Genomic DNA, 22,439 nt, shown 5'->3' on the forward strand with positions numbered 1-22,439 from the left:
TCCTTATGCCGTAATGTAAGTGCCTCCTTTCACCAAAATTCAAAGTCACTCAAGATACACAGATCTCATATGGTTGATGATTGGAGACAATTCACAGAAAATGTTGTTACACTCAAGGCCCATGTCAACCTGATGATGTGTCCACAATAATCAAGTACTGAAAGAGTTAAACTCGACAGCAGAAAAGTGGTTATAAAACATAAAAGCGTTAAACTTTCAAATGCATTAAGTAATAATTCAATATCAACTTTGAATGTATGAGTATAGCTTTATATCTGTACATCAGACACCGATACGTATACACCGTCATCGGTAAACACATTTATTAATACAACATATGAGACCTTATTTTGCATATATGTAATCTTTACTTTATAATCAAAATACTTAATTATTTGAAATAGGGCGGTGTGAAAGGAGGGGATGGTGGGAAAATTTTAATACTAAAAACCGGTTGTTATAAGAGTGCTGCTCATGAACGTGTCAAGTGCTACGGGGTCTACTGAGAACTGATCAGCTTCATGCAGGATACTCCCGATATACCTTTACATCAAAAGTGCGTGTCAAGTGCTACGGGATTAATTAAACAATTATCAGATGCAATAGGCATGAGGCTAAGTTGTGCCTCCCTTACCCCGGAGGGGTCATCAGTTAACCTTATCTGACATATACAGACGGCCACCGAGACCGGTGCCCTGACAGCTATAAAATTTATATCCCCCTGCACCGACTAATGGCAAGACCATCTATAATTGAGAGATAACTGAACAGCCATTAAATTAACCTTTGATATCCGGGTCATTATTTCACTCTTTACACTCGCCCTTTACTCAAATCTATTGATCGAAAATCCAAAATAAATTTGTTTAATTATATATTATTAATTAAACTGTATTATTTTAGTATACTTTTCTTCTTTATAACAAAAAACAAACAATGAATTTGGATTTAAATGACCGCAGTCTCATTTAATATAAAACGTATACAACCTCAGAATATGGCGAGCAGGCTTATCAATTTATGAATTTAGTATGACAATGGCCGCAGCCAAAACTTATTATTACAAGTGCATGCAAAAGCAAGGACCCATGCTAAATGTCTACCCGCAGGTACCCGGACATAAAGCCCCTTGCCCTCTGACCTAGCAGATTTTGCCTGCACTTGTAAAAAACCGAAACCACCTCTCGCAAGAGGAACCAACATCTCCATCCTGGAGAAAACCATAATCCTGCCTTTAGCTCCCAGGATATCACGTAGCAAGCATTACAAGATCAGGATTATTATATTTAGACTTAGCACTGTCCTGCCAGAAACTCCTAGGATACCTCCGTAGCAAGATTTAGTCCCCCAGGGTAAACCATAGCAAGACTATTGGCCGAACAGAGCACAGTCTAGTATAATTAATACCACCAGAATTAAATAATATGACACAAAAAATTATAATTATATGCCTGCCCGCCATATCCTGCCCTGAAATAAAGACTGCAGCATAAAAGTATAGCACTCGCGATCGTAGTCCAATACACAGTATTCCAAAACCGCTGACCCGCGTTCCAGTCCTTATGCCGTAATGTAAGTGCCTCCTTTCACCAAAATTCAAAGTCACTCAAGATACACAGATCTCATATGGTTGATGATTGGAGACAATTCACAGAAAATGTTGTTACACTCAAGGCCCATGTCAACCTGATGATGTGTCCACAATAATCAAGTACTGAAAGAGTTAAACTCGACAGCAGAAAAGTGGTTATAAAACATAAAAGCGTTAAACTTTCAAATGCATTAAGTAATAATTCAATATCAACTTTGAATGTATGAGTATAGCTTTATATCTGTACATCAGACACCGATACGTATACACCGTCATCGGTAAACACATTTATTAATACAACATATGAGACCTTATTTTGCATATATGTAATCTTTACTTTATAATCAAAATACTTAATTATTTGAAATAGGGCGGTGTGAAAGGGGAGGATGGTGGGAAAATTTTAATACTAAAAACCGGTTGTTATAAGAGTGCTGCTCATGAACGTGTCAAGTGCTACGGGGTCTACTGAGAACTGATCAGCTTCATGCAGGATACTCCCGATATACCTTTACATCAAAAGTGCGTGTCAAGTGCTACGGGATTAATTAAACAATTATCAGATGCAATAGGCATGAGGCTAAGTTGTGCCTCCCTTACCCCGGAGGGGTCATCAGTTAACCTTATCTGACATATACAGACGGCCACCGAGACCGGTGCCCTGACAGCTATAAAATTTATATCCCCCTGCACCGACTAATGGCAAGACCATCTATAATTGAGAGATAACTGAACAGCCATTAAATTAACCTTTGATATCCGGGTCATTATTTCACTCTTTACACTCGCCCTTTACTCAAATCTATTGATCGAAAATCCAAAATAAATTTGTTTAATTATATATTATTAATTAAACTGTATTATTTTAGTATACTTTTCTTCTTTATAACAAAAAACAAACAATGAATTTGGATTTAAATGACCGCAGTCTCATTTAATATAAAACGTATACAACCTCAGAATATGGCGAGCAGGCTTATCAATTTATGAATTTAGTATGACAATGGCCGCAGCCAAAACTTATTATTACAAGTGCATGCAAAGGCAAGGACCCATGCTAAATGTCTACCCGCAGGTACCCGGACATAAAGCCCCTTGCCCTCTGACCTAGCAGATTTTGCCTGCACTTGTAAAAAACCGAAACCACCTCTCGCAAGAGGAACCAACATCTCCATCCTGGAGAAAACCATAATCCTGCCTTTAGCTCCCAGGATATCACGTGGCAAGCATTACAAGATCAGGATTATTATATTTAGACTTAGCACTGTCCTGCCAGAAACTCCTAGGATACCTCCGTAGCAAGATTTAGTCCCCCAGGGTAAACCATAGCAAGACTATTGGCCGAACAGAGCACAGTCTAGTATAATTAATACCACCAGAATTAAATAATATGACACAAAAAATTATAATTATATGCCTGCCCGCCATATCCTGCCCTGAAATAAAGACTGCAGCATAAAAGTATAGCACTCGCGATCGTAGTCCAATACACAGTATTCCAAAACCGCTGACCCGCGTTCCAGTCCTTATGCCGTAATGTAATTGCCTCCTTTCACCAAAATTCAAAGTCACTCAAGATACACAGATCTCATATGGTTGATGATTGGAGACAATTCACAGAAAATGTTGTTACACTCAAGGCCCATGTCAACCTGATGATGTGTCCACAATAATCAAGTACTGAAAGAGTTAAACTCGACAGCAGAAAAGTGGTTATAAAACATAAAAGCGTTAAACTTTCAAATGCATTAAGTAATAATTCAATATCAACTTTGAATGTATGAGTATAGCTTTATATCTGTACATCAGACACCGATACGTATACACCGTCATCGGTAAACACATTTATTAATACAACATATGAGACCTTATTTTGCATATATGTAATCTTTACTTTATAATCAAAATACTTAATTATTTGAAATAGGGCGGTGTGAAAGGGGAGGATGGTGGGAAATTTTAATACTAAAAACCGGTTGTTATAAGAGTGCTGCTCATGAACGTGTCAAGTGCTACGGGGTCTACTGAGAACTGATCAGCTTCATGCAGGATACTCCCGATATACCTTTACATCAAAAGTGCGTGTCAAGTGCTACGGGATTAATTAAACAATTATCAGATGCAATAGGCATGAAGCTAAGTTGTGCCTCCCTTACCCCGGAGGGGTCATCAGTTAACCTTATCTGACATATACAGACGGCCACCGAGACCGGTGCCCTGACAGCTATAAAATTTATATCCCCCTGCACCGACTAATGGCAAGACCATCTATAATTGAGAGATAACTGAACAGCCATTAAATTAACCTTTGATATCCGGGTCATTATTTCACTCTTTACACTCGCCCTTTACTCAAATCTATTGATCGAAAATCCAAAATAAATTTGTTTAATTATATATTATTAATTAAACTGTATTATTTTAGTATACTTTTCTTCTTTATAACAAAAAACAAACAATGAATTTGGATTTAAATGACCGCAGTCTCATTTAATATAAAACGTATACAACCTCAGAATATGGCGAGCAGGCTTATCAATTTATGAATTTAGTATGACAATGGCCGCAGCCAAAACTTATTATTACAAGTGCATGCAAAGCAAGGACCCATGCTAAATGTCTACCCGCAGGTACCCGGACATAAAGCCCCTTGCCCTCTGACCTAGCAGATTTTGCCTGCACTTGTAAAAAACCGAAACCACCTCTCGCAAGAGGAACCAACATCTCCATCCTGGAGAAAACCATAATCCTGCCTTTAGCTCCCAGGATATCACGTGGCAAGCATTACAAGATCAGGATTATTATATTTAGACTTAGCACTGTCCTGCCAGAAACTCCTAGGATACCTCCGTAGCAAGATTTAGTCCCCCAGGGTAAACCATAGCAAGACTATTGGCCGAACAGAGCACAGTCTAGTATAATTAATACCACCAGAATTAAATAATATGACACAAAAAATTATAATTATATGCCTGCCCGCCATATCCTGCCACTCGGAACTGTCTATACAGTTCCGTAATCCATACAAAAACACATGAGGTTGTATACAGTATCATTGATTATAAACACAATGATCAGTTAATGTTACAAAACATTCTATTGCTTCCTGCAACGTGTTTAGGAATGAACCGTGTCATGCCTAAACAGTCCTTTACACGTGTGACTTATATCTGGGTGCTTAATCACCCTACCCCCCAACATCTAAGACCTATTTATTCTCTTTCTTTTCCTTTCAATAGATTGTACTTTGTCACAACCCCGATAGGTAATCCTTGGTAAAATATCAGACCATATAATAGTGCGCCCAGGCAACATTTCGTGTATAAGTTCGACATCGTGCCTAATACGGGCACACAGGTCGCCAGTGGGGACGGACACCAGGTCATTACCTCCAGTATGAAGTATTAGAAAATCTGGTGGAGGCCTTAGTTACAGCTGGTCCGTAATAACATCAAATAGCTGAAACCAAGACATTCCCCTGTGCCCCGACCATCACACCAAAACGCCTCTGTGTCTTAGCTTCAAATGGCTGTCCAGCAGCTTCACAGACATCCGTTGTGCCCAGTATATTATCGATGAACCAACTATCCATACGTCTGAAAGAACTGATTGATTGATTGATTGATGGGGCTTAACGTCCTTGTTCCGGTTATAACCGAGCCTAGGACACACTGAAAGAACTTGCGCCGATTACTAGCCTTATATGCAAAGGGGGGGGGGGGGGGGGGGGGGGGGGGGGGGGGGGGGGGCATCTCTCTAACATGTATTCATATATCAATCAAAAGCGGATGTAGGTTTTGTAGGCCGATGACTGCCACCGGCCTAGTTGTCTGTTGTCTGATTTTATCGTAAGGCACGCCTTTCATTGCTAGCGTTGTTGCCCCGCCAATTCTAAATGAGTGTGACTTAAAATTTCCTTGAGGAAGGCCTAACGAAACAATGCATTTTTTCAGCACCTCACCAAACTGATATCCATTTAGAGGTGTACCGTTTAAATGTAAAAATAGATATCCCGAGCAGCAATTTCGTACTTGAAGGAAGGCATGCAAGTTTTTAATAGGGCAGACGACATTTTCAGGGATACATGGGATTACCACAGTAAATGCTTTAGCAAGCTGGTCTGTCTTTGATTGCCTTAATATAATGACCATCTCTGTAAGATCTTTATTTATTTGAATATCAGACCTTAACAAAGGTCTATGTGCCAATTTCGCAGATGTATACACAAGCTCCCCAACCCGGAATAGACCAAAAAATGCTAAGTAAAACACTGCTCTAAATATATATATTTAAGCAATATCAGGACAGTAACGGATTTGGTTGTCATGGAATTGAGAATTGCAACAACAGATTGATTGTCGCACCGGAATAGTACTTTCTTGTTCTTAAGTCTATCCCCCCAAATGTACACTGCAACTAGAATTGGGAAAAACTCCAATACCGTTATGTCATCAGTGTAGCCTGCTTGAAACCAGGATTCGGGCCATGTGCCAAATGCCCACCGTCCTTCAAAATATGCACCCAATCCAATACCCTTCCTGGTCGAGCTATCAGTAAATAACTGTAAATCTGAATTGGTGATCCAAAATTGATCACAAAACACAGACACGCCATTAAAAGAATGATGTTTTTTTTTTTTTTTTATACTAATAGTTTTAGATCTTGTCGTAGTGCATGTGTGATCCTTATATGATGATAAGGTTTGGTTGTCCCCATGGTAGCGTTAATAAGGCGCCTACAAAAAGTTCTCGCTGGTGGGATAGCTCTACAAGCAAAATTTAAAGCTCCTAACAGGGACTGCATTTGTTTTAATGTCGTGCGACCTTTATTGAGCGAAGTGTTAATTTTCTGGATTATATCTTGCACCTTTGCCATGGGAACCCGGATACACATATTTATTGTATCGTTCTCTAATCCAAGAAAACATAGAACAGTACAAGGCCCTTCCGTTTTTTCCGGCGCTATAGTAACGCCCAACTCACTACATAAAATCTCAAATTCTTTTAAAGCAAGGAAACAATGGTTCGTGTTGTTTACACCTCCAAATAAAAAATCATCTAAATAATGCAGTAACTCCCCCTTGTCCAATCGCTTACGCACGTACGTTTTCCTCTATGACTGTGGAAAACTTCTCAAAAATAGAACAGGAGATAGAACAACCCATTGGTAAACATTTGTCAAAAAAAATACATACTGTCAAGCTTAAAGCCTAACAGATCAAAGTCACCAGGCCACACTGGGATTATCCTAAATGCAGCTTTGATATCTGCCTTAGCTAATAACGCCCCCCTTCCAAGCCTTTGGACCATTCTAACTGCTTCATCAAATTTTGTGTACGACACTGAGCATAATTTTGGATCAATGAAGTCATTAACAGAAGCATTTTGAGGGTACGACAAGTGATGAATTAGCCTAAATTGCCCGGTGGTTTTCTTAGGAACTAAGCCCAATGGTGAAATTCTCAAATTAGGCAAAGGTTGTACTTTAAATGGACCTTCTATTCTTCCTAACTCGATCTCTTTCCTACTTTTCTCCCTAGCAGCATGATTATTTTCGCGAATATACTTTAAATTATTTGCATGTGTTGTTTCTCGAGGGCCGGTATAATGTAGTGGGAAGCCATGTTTGAAACCGTTTACTAACTCTGACGCTAAAACTCTGTTCGAATTATCCCTAAGTAAAGCTTCTAACACATCAGCTTGTATTGGCGTGGCCCCCAAGCTGTGTTTTCCCCTTTCTGTTATTTCTTTGGGTACCCAACTGTTGTGATTCCTGTTTGGCACGAAAGGAATTACAATTCATTTGTGAGTGTCCACCATTACATTTCCTACAAACATGCTTAAAACGGCATGGATTGTATTTACATTTCCCTACGTCATTGTATGCGTTGCACACACCTATTCTGATATTCTGATAATTTGAACCAGCAGCGCTACTTGCGTATGTGTTAGCATTCGAACCACCCTATTACGTGGTACTGACAGCAATCTTAACCACAGGTCTGAATTCAGTTTAGCCCATGATTGAGGGCAGATCGCCTGACGTAGCCTAAATTGCTCGTCATAGATCCTCCAACCCACCCCCTGGCACCTACTGGCTGCGTCCCTAATAATTATCATGTATTGGATAAGTTCTAGAGTTTTTTCAGTAAATTTCCGCACATAAATGTGCATGTAAATCAGGAAGGCATCTGACCATTCTCTATGCTCGGGATCCTATCCTTGAGAACTCTAGGCCTTGATTCCAGAACGCCCTGTTCATTAATACATAGATTACTCCCCGCATAAAAATCATGGAGTTCCGCGCTACCTTTTAGCAACAACGCTAAATTAACGTATTGATTTGCCCATATTTTCTGACGTAATTGTAATGGTACATGAGCCGCTACGTTGTCATCAACACAGTTGATTAAATCCGGTAGCGAAGAATCAAAAGGTGAAACCCCCCCCTGACATAAACTACCTGTCAACCCTCCACGTAGTGGTAAAATAGGCCTGCTACATGTAGGTATACCTTACCAACATTATTTTCACCCAAAGCCACCCTCCAAACGTTAGACAAGTCATTTTGCCGCCTAATATTCACCGGATTTAAATCAATTGGTGGCCTACCAGTCTCAACGGGCGCTCGTGCCTGTTCCCCCGGGACATTGTCCGACTCTGGGTCCGGCTCCAGCCCTGTCTCCTGCTGAGGTTCCGGCTCCGGCTCTGTGTTTCCTTCCGTCTGGAGACGTGCTGGCCTCCTTCTCTTTCTCCGACCCAACGCTCTAGAGGGAGTCCCTGCAGGCCTCTTCTTGGCTGACGATTTGTTATACACTGGCATAATTTGTTCAATTTAGTAATACAATGTTCCCACTAGCCGTACTTAGCACTGATACAATGTTCCAATACCACGGAAGATATCCCGAATTAACACAATATTTCCAATATAACACAGTTTAACAATATGTCCAATATAACACAGTTTTACACTGTCTCTAAAATAACACAGTTTAACAATATTTCCAGTATGACACAGTTTAACAATTAATACTAAAAACCGGTTGTTATAAGAGTGCTGCTCATGAACGTGTCAAGTGCTACGGGGTCTACTGAGAACTGATCAGCTTCATGCAGGATACTCCCGATATACCTTTACATCAAAAGTGCGTGTCAAGTGCTACGGGATTAATTAAACAATTATCAGATGCAATAGGCATGAGGCTAAGTTGTGCCTCCCTTACCCCGGAGGGGTCATCAGTTAACCTTATCTGACATCTACAGACGGCCACCGAGACCGGTGCCCTGACAGCTATAAAATTTATATCCCCCTGCACCGACTAATGGCAAGACCATCTATAATTGAGAGATAACTGAACAGCCATTAAATTAACCTTTGATATCCGGGTCATTATTTCACTCTTTACACTCGCCCTTTACTCAAATCTATTGATCGAAAATCCAAAATAAATTTGTTTAATTATATATTATTAATTAAACTGTATTAACTGTAAAATAAAATTGTTTGCAGATGATACTGCATTGTACATTTTAGTTGAAAATCCTACAATTGCTATTAACACTATCAAAAATGATTTATCCAGAATACATACACTGGCGAACTTTATTATTATTTGATAATTTACCAAATTATTTAAGTCAAAACTTACAGATAGAAGCTGCGAGAATAGTTACGGGTGCTACACAATTATCAAGTGTAAGTTTATTATATAAAGATGTTGGGTGGGAAAAGCTATCTTAAAGACGGGAAAATCATAAAATTTTACAGTTTCACAAAATGTATCATAAAAAAAACTCCATCATATTTATCTGAATTAATCCCATGCCGGGTGTCAGAAAGCCACAGACATAATACCAGAAATTCAAATAATTTACTTTCAATTAATTGTAGAACTCAGTATTATAAAGACTCTTTTTTTATCCTCGTCAGTACATTTATGGAATCTATTACCTTTAGATATTCGCGAAAATCCCTCGGCCAATATAATTAAAGTTTTTTTTTACAAAAAGACAAAGTAATCATTCCTAAATATTTTAACATTTGAAGTAGACATCTTCAAATTTTACATACACGTTTAAGACTAAAATGTAGTAATCTAAATCAACATTTGTACATTAGAAATCTGGAAGATAGTCCATTATGTACCTGTGGATCAGTTGAGAGTACTCATCATTATTTACTCTCATGTGAAAAATACACCACGATCAGACAAAATACTTTATTACAGTTAGATATTATTCTTACTGAAAAAACACTTTTATGGGGTAATGATGTTTATACAAAGCAGAAAAATGAGGAAATATTTTTAGCAGTACAAAAATTTATTCATCTAAGTAAACTCTTTAGTTGATATTTATGTTTTGTATGGTATCGTATACATATTTGTACTTCGTACTGTAGGGTAAATTTATATATCCACGGTCATACAATATAATGGTGTCATGAATCATCTATAATCAATTCTATTCAACACATGTACTTTTACAAAATGATGTAAAATGTTACATTTGTACTTCGTACTTAAAGGTAACTCATTTATCTATAGTCTAACAATACAATGGTGTCATAAATCATGTCTGTCAATTGTATTCCCAACATGTATATTTGTATAACTATGTAAAATGTTATTTTGTTCTTATGATTGGGAAAGGAATTAATATAAGCTTTAAGCTTATTTTCCCATCCCATTTGCAATTTTCTGTATATGTAATGTTATTGTGTCTTGCAATCTGATTAAAATACAGATCCTAATACTATCTGACAGCGACCAACGGGAGGTCATGTGCAGATGACCTTTGTGTTAACCAATCAAATAACAGCTTACCAGATTCTGAAAGTGATGAGACTCATTTCGATTTGTTTCTAGACTTGTAATATATCGATTGTAAAGTACCGAGAAACCCGAACGACCGTATACAAAGATGGCCGCGCCCAGTGCAGGCGCATCTACGCCAAGGCGGGTGTTCTTTTTGGACAATATCTGTTTGATATGTGGGTTTTCGTTTGTGCAAAAAGAAATATCAGCTGAAGGTAAAGAAATAATAACCAAATTCACAAATCAGAAACTGAAACTTTCGGCAGAAAGAATCAAAGACATAGAATGTGTGGTTGGTGTTATTGAGTGTGAACGGGTTGAAAAAGGTGGGGTGTGTATTAAATGCTACAGACAAGTTCAAAAGCATATAAAACTTTCGTCTGAAGTTAAATCTATAGGAGATGCACTAAATGAGAAGAAAACGCAGACATTTTCTAGTAAGGCGTTATGCATCCCTTCTCCCCAACGACCCTCTTTCCAGCAAACTAGGACAAAACGGTTGCTACGCAGTCCATTTACAGATCAGCCAATGAAAATATCAACTGCTACGCAATCATCGCAGCTCAGCATACTTAAAATCAAGACAACAAGTCTTAAACCTTTCACAGACCTCGTGAATAGGTCTATACTGCCGAAACCTGCCACACCCAGAGTTGTACATGATATCACAGATCCTGGGAGAGGGACAGAAAACGTACAACCAAAACCTACAAGACGGTCTCTCGATACAGCTTTCAGGGCAGTGTCTCTTGACTCTTTTGATGCCCAACCAACAACCGAAGTTGAGGTATATTGATTTTATGCTCAGTTGCAGTAGGTAGTGTTAGTTTGTTATTGAAAATGAATTGGAGGAGGTGCAAAAAATGTGTGTTTCGGGTACTTTCACATTTTCATTATGACCAACCAACGGACATAATGCTACTACCTGTATCTAAATCTGTGGACATATATATACCCTAGTTCAATGCTGACCATATATGTTTTATCACCTGATTATATTTTACCTAAGATTTCTATACATCAAATAATTTACTAGTACATGTATCTAAAAATTAAACCTACCCTATTGTAGGTGTTTCCTGAAACATTCATATTTTGTCTGAACAAAATAAGACATGTAATGATTTTTGTTTTGCCATGTACATTTGTGTTTGTTTATGGAGCAATTGAATTATCCGGGGTATTTTATATGAGGCTTATAATATAAATTGTACATCTCCATAAATAAATACACACATGTAACTAGTTACATGCACTGCCCCCTGTTTATAATTGTACAAATACTTAAGTACATACAGCAACATGTGATGTAATGTTTTGATTAATGACATTACATTTGTAAAACAGCTTAATTGTCAAATTCTACATCTGGGATATGTGCAAAAGTGTTTGCTTGTGGTTATTTGTTGATTATTTGTTTACATAGAAGTAGATCTAGAATTGCTAATTGGATGTTATATGAGAATTATAAAAAAAACTATGGACCACATCAATAAATTTTAAAAAGTATTGGAAACTTTTATTTCAAGATTTTAAATGCATCAAATGAAATAAAATGCAAGAATGAACATAGCATAGCCAATTTTAGTGGTACCTCAAATTGTCAAATAATGAACATAATGTTAAATGATGACACAATCTGATTTAAATACAGATCATCACCTTATTACCATGTTGATCTTAGATGATAGTATCAGATGAGGATCTGTATTTTTATTATATTGATGAAGACCAAATTTTCTGTAATTCTGTATTCATGATGCAAAATGAGTAAGACTATTTATATAATTAATTGATAATTATTGCACATTATTAATTTCACTGATTGGGTAAGAAGATTTGAAAGTACTATTTTCAACTTCAAGTATGCATTTAAAATTGCTGCAACAAATTGGACTTTTAATTAGTAATAACAATTGTTATAATAGTTAGCAAATGATAAAATGCATTCAATTGCAATTGCATGATGTTGATCTTACATTTACAAACTTTTGATATTAACTTTTGCATGCTGTTTATTTATGTTGTTTGCTTCAATTTTCAATTTTTAGGCATCAACAGAAATATACATGTTAATGGCATTTGGTGCCTAATCCAGTTTGGACATCATTGAGTGCTGAACAATTTAAATAATTTCAATCAAAGCAAGGTAAGGTATTTATTGATTGGTAGTTTGATGTATACTCTTAACAGCTATTTCGTGTAAGACTTACATAAGTAAAGTTAATATTCTAGGAAATTTTATTTAAATATTTGTGTTATTTCAATGATACCAATATGCATTTGTTATTGTAAGATAAATCAATAATACAGATTTGAAAAAGGACCCTTTTCATTATATAAACATTGCACATATTGTATGTTTTAATCAAAACAAAACTTAACTTTCTTATTTTATGCTAAATAACTCATTAATTGTATGTTTATCTTTTTTTCACTTTCAGATAACTCTTCATTTCAAGATGGAAAAAGATCAACATTTATTGCAAATGAAAGTCACAAGAAAATTTGTAAATTTATATTTCGAGGAAACAATGTGGAGAGGGGAATTGTTGATGTGTTAAAACAGTCCTGTCCAGAAGAGTTAAGTTCTGTAACTTCAAGCATGGTGTCAAAAGAATGTAAAGAGCTGTGCAAGCGTAGTAATGATACTGTATTACAGAACAGATCAAAAGATGGAATATTGAATTTTTCTTGGGATAAACTTCACCAAGAGTTACAAATTAGAGCTCCACATACACTGAAAGTTGTTTCATCTATTGTAACAGATATCCCCCATAATGTTGTACAAGGGAAGCCATTTTACCATGTTTTGAATTCTGTAGCAATTGCTTTGCATGGAAGATCTCGCGAAATGACAGTTCTACAGTACCTCTGTGGCATGGTATTACTGCATGGAGGATGCACCCACAGGGTAAATATATAATTTCCAAAATAGTGCAAATATAGTTAGGATAATCAATCTTCTAGCAGTGAGGGAATAATAACAATAACTTCTTTTGGATCATTCATGAAATTTCAAAATGTACCTTTCTTTTATATTTTTTAATATAGGGATCAAGAGTTCAAATATGTTTTCAGGAGTAAAATTGAATAGCGAAATGAAGTTAATAATTAAGTACAACTTGCATCTTATACAATAGCAAAATAATTAGTTGTTGACTGTTCTCTATCTAATACTGTGCATGTCCAAATATGATAATTGTTGTTGTTGTTTTTTTTTGTGTGTGTTTTTTTTCTTTCAGAAAACAAATGTCAAAGAAATCTAATGTATTATTCTGTTTTATTCATGGGACATAGAAAGGCTAGCCAAAATAGGATTAACTGTCACTGCAGAAACACTGAGGAGGAAAATGGTAACATGGGAGGAACATCTAGATGTTGATCTGATCAAACTGAGGGATGGTTGGATTGAGGGAGATGCATGTATGAAAAAGTATCAGCTGGTTGGTGACAATTGGGATAAGAACATAGTACCTTCTTTCAGAACCTCCCAACAGAAAACAATCTCTTTACATTTGTTCAATATCATTGGTGTCCTTGATAGGATTCAGCCAGCAGTGGTTAATGATTCACAGGTACAAGACATTTCTGATTGTGATGCTACAGATTTCATACCATCTGTTGAGGATCAAAAACTACTTTGTGAAGAACTAACTTTCATAGTGGCAACATCTATCATTGGAAATATTGATCAGATGACAACTTTACTTGGAGCTATATACCCCAAACACCTTAAACATGAGCACAGCGATTTTGTAGGATTGAAAACGCAGCAGGTAAAAAATGTAAAGGCTTTATAAGAATGATTTGTATTTTACAAAACTAATTAAACAAAAGCTAAATGTTATTGATGTATTTTATTTTCAGTTTGTTATAGACACATACATGTACATTGATTATATGAGCACACACTTGGGTATAGCTATTGTAGATCCTGCTAATTCAGTTTTTATTTAAGACAGGTATCTTAAATGATGACTTTCATTTATTTTTCTATTTCCAGCATGCTCTCGGTTTATTCGACTGTAATGAAACAAAGACCCAAGATGTAATAAGGATGTTGAAGGAGATGACCAGAAAGTATGTTCCTATCCGAGATGAGGAGATTGTTGAAGAAGTTTTCTTTGGTGGTTGGTATTTATTGGTGTGACCCATTAAGTTTTCTGAGCTGCAGCCTATGTCTTGGTGTGGATGACCTTGAACTCTCTGTGATATGTTAAAATCTTTCAATGTATTATTTTGATCCCAGACACTGACATTTTGCCTGTATCTGTATTGTAACACATTTTTGTAAGATTGAATGTGTGAGATTAATAGCAAATTAACAATTCTGTTCTTTTGGTCCTTTAGTTTTCCTCTACCTGTATTTCAGGTTTTTCAAAGTTTATATGTGTGATAAGTAGCATGTGAAGTACCGGTACTTAAGATTTATTGGGCTACTTGTATCTATTAGTTTGTTGATTGTATTTGTATATGATACATATGTTTTATCACAGGAGACAGATTGACTGATGAAAGAATTCAAACAGCGCAAGAAGCTATGGTAAACAATGAAAAGGCAACAGACCGTTTAGAAGACTTTATTTCCAAGATTGAAGATTTTCATAGGCTGATGAACTTTCTTGAGGTGTGTTTCATAATGTATACATATTTTCACAGTTTCTTTCAGGGCTTTTAAAAAAAAAAACAACCAAATACTTGAAATCATCAGCATGATGTGCAACGTTATACAAGTCATCCACAGTTTTATATCAACATAATAACTTTCAACTTATTTCAATACTAAGAGTTTCTGATTGCAATTTCTTGAGAAGTACTGGATGGGTCTTTCTTAGATTTTTTGATGCAGATTCCTTCTAAATGATTTTATGAACAAAGATTGCCAAGAATTATCTGGAATGTCTTGTTAAATGATGATTTTATTACTGTGAATTTATGTTTTGTGTCAAATGTTTGGAAAGGTTATAAGCTGCGCATTTTATTTACAGGCAATATGGAAACTGACCTACTCCACCAACTCGGGCAAAGACAGAGGAACAGCATATTACTACAGAAATCTTTTGAATGCCCGCAATGTAAAGAAAGACGTGAAAAATTCCTACAGAGCATACAAGTTCTTGTATTACTCCATATTTGATGCAATTTGTTGTGCCCTTTTCCTGAAGGAAATGCAAATCAACAGTATGGAAAGCGAGATTCCAATACCACTGTCATGGAAACAATGGAGCAATGATCAAAAAATAGAATGGATGAATTCCATAGCACAACGGTTGGTTAAAAGGTGGTTCTTCGACAGTCAAATAGATGACCAAGATTTGCTGAGGAATGTTCGAGACGTGCTGTCAGATCCAGATCACCCCGAAAACTATTGGACATCAAATGTCGTACAAGACCGTTTCAAGTGTCATTATTGTGATAAGACTTATGTCTTTATAGGAAGTTTGAAAACTCATGAAAAGTCTGTCCATCAACATGTTGAAGAGGTCCCCAGTAAAGTCAACGACACAGTATCTGAGGAACAAGATGAGCTACATGACCATATGCTCCTTCAATTTCGTCTCATAGCTCTGCACAAGAATTTGGACACAGCAGTTGACATGGGAGATGGAAAGCGTGCTGTCCGCTCAGCTAAATACGAAACACCCATTTACAATCTGACAAACAAAACAAAATACTTGATCGGAAGTGTTCACTTGACTGGATTAGTATCTGGTACATTACCTAAACAGCAAAGTGAACGCCTTATTGCAAATAGGTGCATCAATATCACAGGAGGAAAGAACAACAATATAGCATTAGACGAATATGTAGAACTTCTAAACAGAGAAACTAAGGACACTTGCTCTGGTTTTCAAACAAAGGAAAGCATTATTGCTCATTCAAAAGAATTTCCACATCTTATAGATGCTGTGAAACACTTCGATAGCATATGCGAAATTCGTCAGAGGAAAGGTTTCCATAAATTACCATCATACAAGAATGATGTAAAAAAGGTTGTAAATGACTTGCTTGAAATTAAAGCTCTAGATAATTTACCTGGTCGTTCCCTTATGTGTCGTTCATTGGTTCGTAACAGAAATCCATATAAGGAAAGTTACAGGAAGCTTGTGAGCATGATCCACCGTCATAAACCGTCACTTCCATTCAGGCGATTGCGAAACAAGAGACTGTGATATGCTGAGGATTGATATAGTCCAGTAAAATATATCATCGACTTTACAGGCATGTAGTTTAATGCCAAAATATGCACTTTGAGAGAAGTAGTTGTATTTATATTTCACATTTGACCATACATTTTTACCAGATCTTTGATATAGCTTATTGATGATGGTATTGTTACCACATGCACAAATTCTAAGTATAACAGATGAACCTGTTGTGAAATGTCTTTCATTGTGTACTGACAATTATTGTTAAAAATACTAAAGAATTATACATGATCAGGAGTCTTTTGATTAGTTTTGTCACAATATACTCATTATTGAAATATTAATGATACCATAAATTTAGTTGGTGTTTGATCTATGGTTATGATTATTTACTGGTCACTCCGATCTTTGAAGGATGTTACAATGTTATAGCAGGCAAAGTGTTATGATCCACCACCTCTCAATCTTGTTTGCGAGTTGAAATGCCATGTGGGGCATTTGCCATATATACATGTATTGTAGGTGTGTTTTTTACCAGGTGCTCAGGTTATCCTGTAAACTTATAATAATATGACCCTTGTTATATGTAATTATAAGCACAACATATAAGAAAAAATCAAACTATGATACAGATAGTGCTTTCAAGTCCAGGGAACTGAGTTGTTAACTTAATCAAGATGCCCCACACCATACAAGACCACTAGTCCTAGGTCTCCACCTCTACTAGATTGCTAAGGGCCATATACATGTATCTACTGAATTTAGGTCTTTTTTTTTTCTCTTGGGTACTCCGGCTTTCCCCTCCCTGCATAATATAATAGGACATATTGAGTAAAACAAATATCGGACCAATTAAAACTAATCAAACTATTTAAATAGTCCATGTCAATGGAGCTAAGTAATTAACTTAGTATCTCTAAGCATCACACAAGTAGACCTTCACCTCTGGGTCACTAGTTGGAAGCTTGTGTCATAATATGGGGCACTTCCCATACCTGTACTGATGTAGGTCGGTGGTATCTCTCAAATCATTAAATCACCATTGTTATTAATTATAATAGGACATCAAACAAAAATAAAACAAATAATTCTTTAGGTCCATATAGCTTTACTGATCTTTTGATGTAGATTTTAGATTTGTTAATTATATATATAATTACAACGCAATTTGATCATTTACAACTCAAATTCATCTAAACCATCAAAATGTGCATGGTCCAACCTGCAATACAAATTATCACTGGCAGTGTATAGAGTTAGACTTTCCTCGGGTCACTCTGACCTATTTTTTTCATAGATCTTTATATATCCTTTGAATGATGATGTATAATAAAACACTTTTGGTCCATAAAACTGTCATTGTCATTATTGCATGCAAGTAATAAATATTATATTGTGAAAAGTTTTCATTTAAATTATCTTTAAAACAAAGATTTTTAAGTCATTTGACCCTCTTGTTATCAATACAAAGCCTTCAGAATTTTGCTGCATATACATGTATTTACAATTCAATTAACTCTTCATCAAAATCTAAGTTCTCCAGATCAGCATGGTCCGACTCGTATTCATAAGAGATGGTGTCACTGTCACTCTCTTCTTGCTGATCATGGTCATCTAAAGGTGAGAAATGAAGCAGCTTCTCCAGTGGAGATACACAGCAGCTGTTACATTTACAAAAGTTAGCACAAATGTCACAACAAGTGTGCAAGTTTGTCTGTTTTTCTATCTTTTGCATGTGTTTGGCGGATGCAAATTTATCCATTATGGACAATCTCCTACAGGAATTTGATCTGATAACTTGCTTAACATCATCATCAATGTTTCTTGTCTGGTACCTGTTGTACATTATCAGTGCCACTGAATCAGTTCCATCCCTTCCTGCCCTCCCGGTTTCCTGGAGAAGATCCACAATGGAATATGGGGGTCCATACAAGATGATGTTTTGACATGCTGACACATCTACACCCATTCCCAGAGCACTTGTGGAAATTACTACCCGCAACTCACTGTCAACAGATAGTTTAGAAACTATTTCTTTCTTCTTATCCTCCATCGTCTCAGAATGAAACATTTCTACATATTTCACTAAATCTGGTAACTCGGTGACAAGGAAATGATACAGGTGGCCAACATCTTTAATTGAATTGCGGTATATCAAAGTCCTTGGAAATGTTTCCATCAAATTACCTAAGCCTTCCAATAGCCACAGCATAGCACATTCAATACTTGGATCAACCTGATGTACCACATATTTGATATTTTCTCTATTTGGCGACACAGTAATAAATGTTTCACAGTCATCCATGCCTAGCACTGAAACTACCCTGGTTAGTATTTGTTTTGTGCATGTTGCACTCAAAGCCAGCATTGCTGCTTCGGGGAATAACGAACGTAGTTCACCAACATGCCTAAACCACTTGCGAAAGGTGTTTCTTTCTTCATCTTTCTCCAAGCCACCCCTGCATAATACAAATACACTCAATGTACACTGTTATTTCAATGTGACCTATTTATGTCTATAAAATAATGATCAATTTATATGCTATGTCAATAGTTTCCTGGAAGTTTTGTTGATTATAAACATCTAATACATTTAGAGTCATTTTATACACCACTACCAATATTATATTCATTGGTGGTTGAACATTTATGATTCCAATTTCTCCATTTCCTTCAGATTAATATAATTGAGCAAGGTTTATTTAATATGTGATTCAAAAATGACAATACAATTAATATGTCACTGGAATTGAAATAAAAAATCTTACCAAGTTGCTATGGTATGAAACTCATCAACAACTATCAGAGATATCTGTAGCTGCTGGATTGCTTCCCGCCAGGCCTTATCTCCAACTGCAGTCTCTGGTGAAGCGAATATGATATCAATCTTCCCATCTTTGATATGGGAATCTGTGCAATGGTCACTTCCTGAAATGTCATATATTCCGTTATATTTGCATGTTGTATTCTAATGAATTGTGTTCACAGTTAAAAACGGAGATAATATAATAATTTGGCATATGTTAGGAAGATTTTTTTAAGTACAACCACTTCATTCCAATATTAACAAGAGGCCCAGGGGCCTTAACGGTCATCTGACTCTAAATTAAAACCCTTATATTATTGTAGTATGCATTCTCTGTAGCAAGTATATAGTGGCACTGTTGGCCATGGTGGCCATCTTGGATTTCTGACCGGCCCAATAAATAATAACACTTGGTCTGGACCATCTAAGGATAATTTCTGGTAAGTTACAGCTGAATCCCACCGGTGGAATTTGAGAAGAAGTTTGAAATAGGTGTTGTTCAGGAAAACCATGATTGCGCAATCATGTTACAAAATGGCCGCCATTGCTGCCATGTCAAAGTTTTTACGAGGCCGAAAAATTAACAACACTTTGTTGGCCCTCCTTCCTTAACTTCCTCACCAATTTCCAGCTCAATGGCACCAGTGGAACTGGAGAAGAAGTTTAAAATGTGTTTTTTAAGATGGCGGATATGGCGGCCATCTTGGATTTCAGACCAATCTAAAAGAAACAACACTTGGTTGGGATCATCTCAGGAACATTTCAGGCAAGTTTCAGCCCAACAGCACTGGTGAAACTTGAGAAGAAGTTTAAAATGTGTTTTCAAAATGGCGGCTATGGCGGCCATCTTGGATTTCGGACTGACCCGAAAAATAACAACACTTGGTCAGGACCATTCCAGCATCATTTCAGGCAAGTTGCAGCTCAATCCCACTGATGGAATTTGAGAAGAAGTTTTAAATAGGTGTTGTTTAGAAGAACCATGATTGCGCGATCACTTTACAAAATGGCCACCATGGCTGCCATGTCAAAGTTTTTACGGGGTCGAAAAATAACAACACTTTGTTGGCTTTCCTTCCTTAACATCCTCACCAATTTCCAGCTCAATGGCACCAGTGGAACTGGAGAAGAAGTTTAAAATGTGTTTTTCAAGATGGTTGCCATGGCGGCCATCTTGGATTTCTGACCGACCCGAAAAATAACAACACTTGGTCAGGACCATCCCAGCATCATTTCAGGCAAGTTGCAGCTCAATCCCACTGATGGAATTTGAGAAGAAGTTTTAAATAGGTGTTGTTTAGAAGAACCATGATTGCGCAATCACTTTTCAAAATGGCCACCATGGCTGCCATGTCAAAGTTTTACGGGGTCGAAAAATAACAACACTTTGTTGGCTCTCCTTCCTTAACATCCTCACCAATTTCCAGCTCAATGGCACCAGTGGAACGGGAGAAGAAGTTTAAAATGTGTTTTTCAAGATGGTTGCCATGGCGGCCATCTTGGATTTCTGACCGACCCGAAAAATAACAACACTTCCTCAGGACCAACTCAGGATCATTTTTGGTAAGTAAGAGCTGAATCCCACTGGTGGAATTTGAGAAGAAGTTTTAAATAGGTGTTGTTTAGAAAGAACCATGATTGCGCAATCATTTTACAAAATGGCTGCCATGGCTGCCATGTCGAAGTTTTTACGGGGCCAAAAAATAACAACACTTTGTTGGCTCTCCTTCCTTAACATCCTCACCAATTTCCAGCTCAATGGCACCAGTGGAACTGGAAAAGAAGTTTAAAATGTGTTTTTCAAGATGGTTGCCATGGCGGCCATCTTGGATTTCTGACCGACCTGAAAAATAACAACACTTCCTCAGGACCATCCCAGGATCATTTCAGGCAAGTTTCAGCTCAATCTCACCAGTGGAACTTGAGAAGAAGTTTCAAATGTGTTTTCAAAATGGCGGCTGTGGCGGCCATCTTGGATTTCTGACTGACCCGAAAAATAACAACACTTGGTCAGGACCATCCCAGCATCATTTCAGGCAAGTTTCAACTCAATAGCACTGATGGAACTTGAGAAGAAGTTTGAAATGTGAAAAGTTTACGCACGGCGCACGGCGGACGGCGGACGGCGCACGGCGCACGACGACGGACGAAGCATGATGACTATAGGTCATCCTGACCCTTCGGGTCAGATGACCTAAAAATATAAAAATGTCACATTGAATTTTCCAGTCACGGAAGTTTAACTGATGCTGTGACGAAAATAATAGTTTTACATTCATAGTTGTTAAAATTCAACAAATTTACCTGCATAAGCTGTGGTAATGCAATTCAGATTGGCCAATCGTTTCACTTGATCTTCCATCAAAGAAACCAAGGGGCAGCAAACTAAAATTTTCTCCGTGTCTCTTGATGGTTACAAACGTCTTATGATAGGTAAAAACGTCTGATACGGCAGCGATTTTCCATAACCTGTCGGAAGAACAGCTATGCAGTCTTTGCCTTTCAAAATTGTATCCAAAATCTCTCTCTGCTCTTTCTTCATTTTGTTTACGTTGAACAGTTTCAAAACCTCCCGAATTTCATCTTCCTCGCTTCGCTCCGCCGCCATGTTGTTGTTGTGTCGTAGATACCCTCGATGACTTTCCGAGGCACCGCTTCGATGAGCGTAGAGTAAGGCACTATTTCCAGGGCGTAGTGATATCCTTGCAGTTTGCGGCAACTATATACAATATGTACACACAGTTCATTCAATGTTCATAGTCTTTGTGGTGATAAGGGTTTGGGGATCGTTTGTTTAAAAAATTTTTTTTTAAATATTTAAAAATAATTAAAAGGGATAAAAAGAGTTTAATCTTAACTCTATCAGTATTAGTATTTGAGTAGAACCAATTGGGTTTACATGTTTACATTCGTCAACCAACCGGCGTTTAAAAGGAACGTTTTGATTGGCTGTTGATTTTCGAGTTATGGAAATGATAAAGGTCATCTGCACATGACCTCCCGTTGGTCGCTGTCAGATCCTCAACACGATAGTATTAGGATCTGTATTTTAATCAGATTGTGTGTCTTGTTGAA

The 22,439-nt window shown here is 37.0% G+C and overlaps 2 protein-coding genes across 2 annotated transcripts; one reads left to right on the forward strand and one right to left on the reverse strand.

Annotated features, from left to right (window-relative positions):
* The first annotated feature begins 10,375 nt into the window (after positions 1–10,375).
* LOC117336527 lies at positions 10,376–16,582 on the forward strand. The gene is made up of 7 exons (XM_033897138.1): positions 10,376–11,193; positions 12,458–12,555; positions 12,851–13,320; positions 13,700–14,185; positions 14,413–14,539; positions 14,906–15,036; positions 15,398–16,582. The coding sequence occupies exons 3-7, from the start codon at positions 13,012–13,014 to the stop codon at positions 16,580–16,582; spliced, it is 2,238 nt and encodes a 745-aa protein (XP_033753029.1). The 5' UTR covers positions 10,376–11,193; positions 12,458–12,555; positions 12,851–13,011.
* Positions 16,583–17,296: 714 nt separating this feature from the next.
* Positions 17,297–22,228, reverse strand: LOC117336116 (ATP-dependent DNA helicase Q1-like). Its single transcript, XM_033896494.1, has 3 exons — positions 21,669–22,228; positions 19,327–19,486; positions 17,297–19,017 (listed from the first exon to the last, which is right to left on the reverse strand). Exons 1-3 carry the CDS (start codon positions 21,724–21,726, stop codon positions 18,060–18,062), a joined length of 1,176 nt encoding a protein of 391 aa, XP_033752385.1. The 5' UTR covers positions 21,727–22,228; the 3' UTR covers positions 17,297–18,059.
* Between the last annotated feature and the right edge of the window lie 211 nt (positions 22,229–22,439).

The sequence above is a fragment of the Pecten maximus genome, chromosome 10, assembly GCF_902652985.1.
Source record: "Pecten maximus chromosome 10, xPecMax1.1, whole genome shotgun sequence".
Classification (NCBI taxonomy): domain Eukaryota; kingdom Metazoa; phylum Mollusca; class Bivalvia; order Pectinida; family Pectinidae; genus Pecten; species Pecten maximus.

Bases quoted from the DNA above. Each gene is read 5' to 3' on its own strand.
- LOC117336527 (XM_033897138.1), top strand. From the start codon at position 13,012: ATGGTGTCAAAAGAATGTAAAGAGCTGTGCAAGCGTAGTAATGATACT. The intron at 13,321-13,699 runs GTAAATATATAA...TTTTATTCATGG, and splicing joins ATGGAGGATGCACCCACAGG to GACATAGAAAGGCTAGCCAA. The intron at 14,540-14,905 runs GTTGGTATTTAT...GTTTTATCACAG, and splicing joins TGAAGAAGTTTTCTTTGGTG to GAGACAGATTGACTGATGAA.
- LOC117336116 (XM_033896494.1), bottom strand. From the start codon at position 21,726: ATGGAAGATCAAGTGAAACGATTGGCCAATCTGAATTGCATTACCACA. The intron at 19,487-21,668 runs GTAAATTTGTTG...ATGACATTTCAG, and splicing joins CATTACCACAGCTTATGCAG to GAAGTGACCATTGCACAGAT. The intron at 19,018-19,326 runs GTAAGATTTTTT...TGTATTATGCAG, and splicing joins TTTCATACCATAGCAACTTG to GGGTGGCTTGGAGAAAGATG.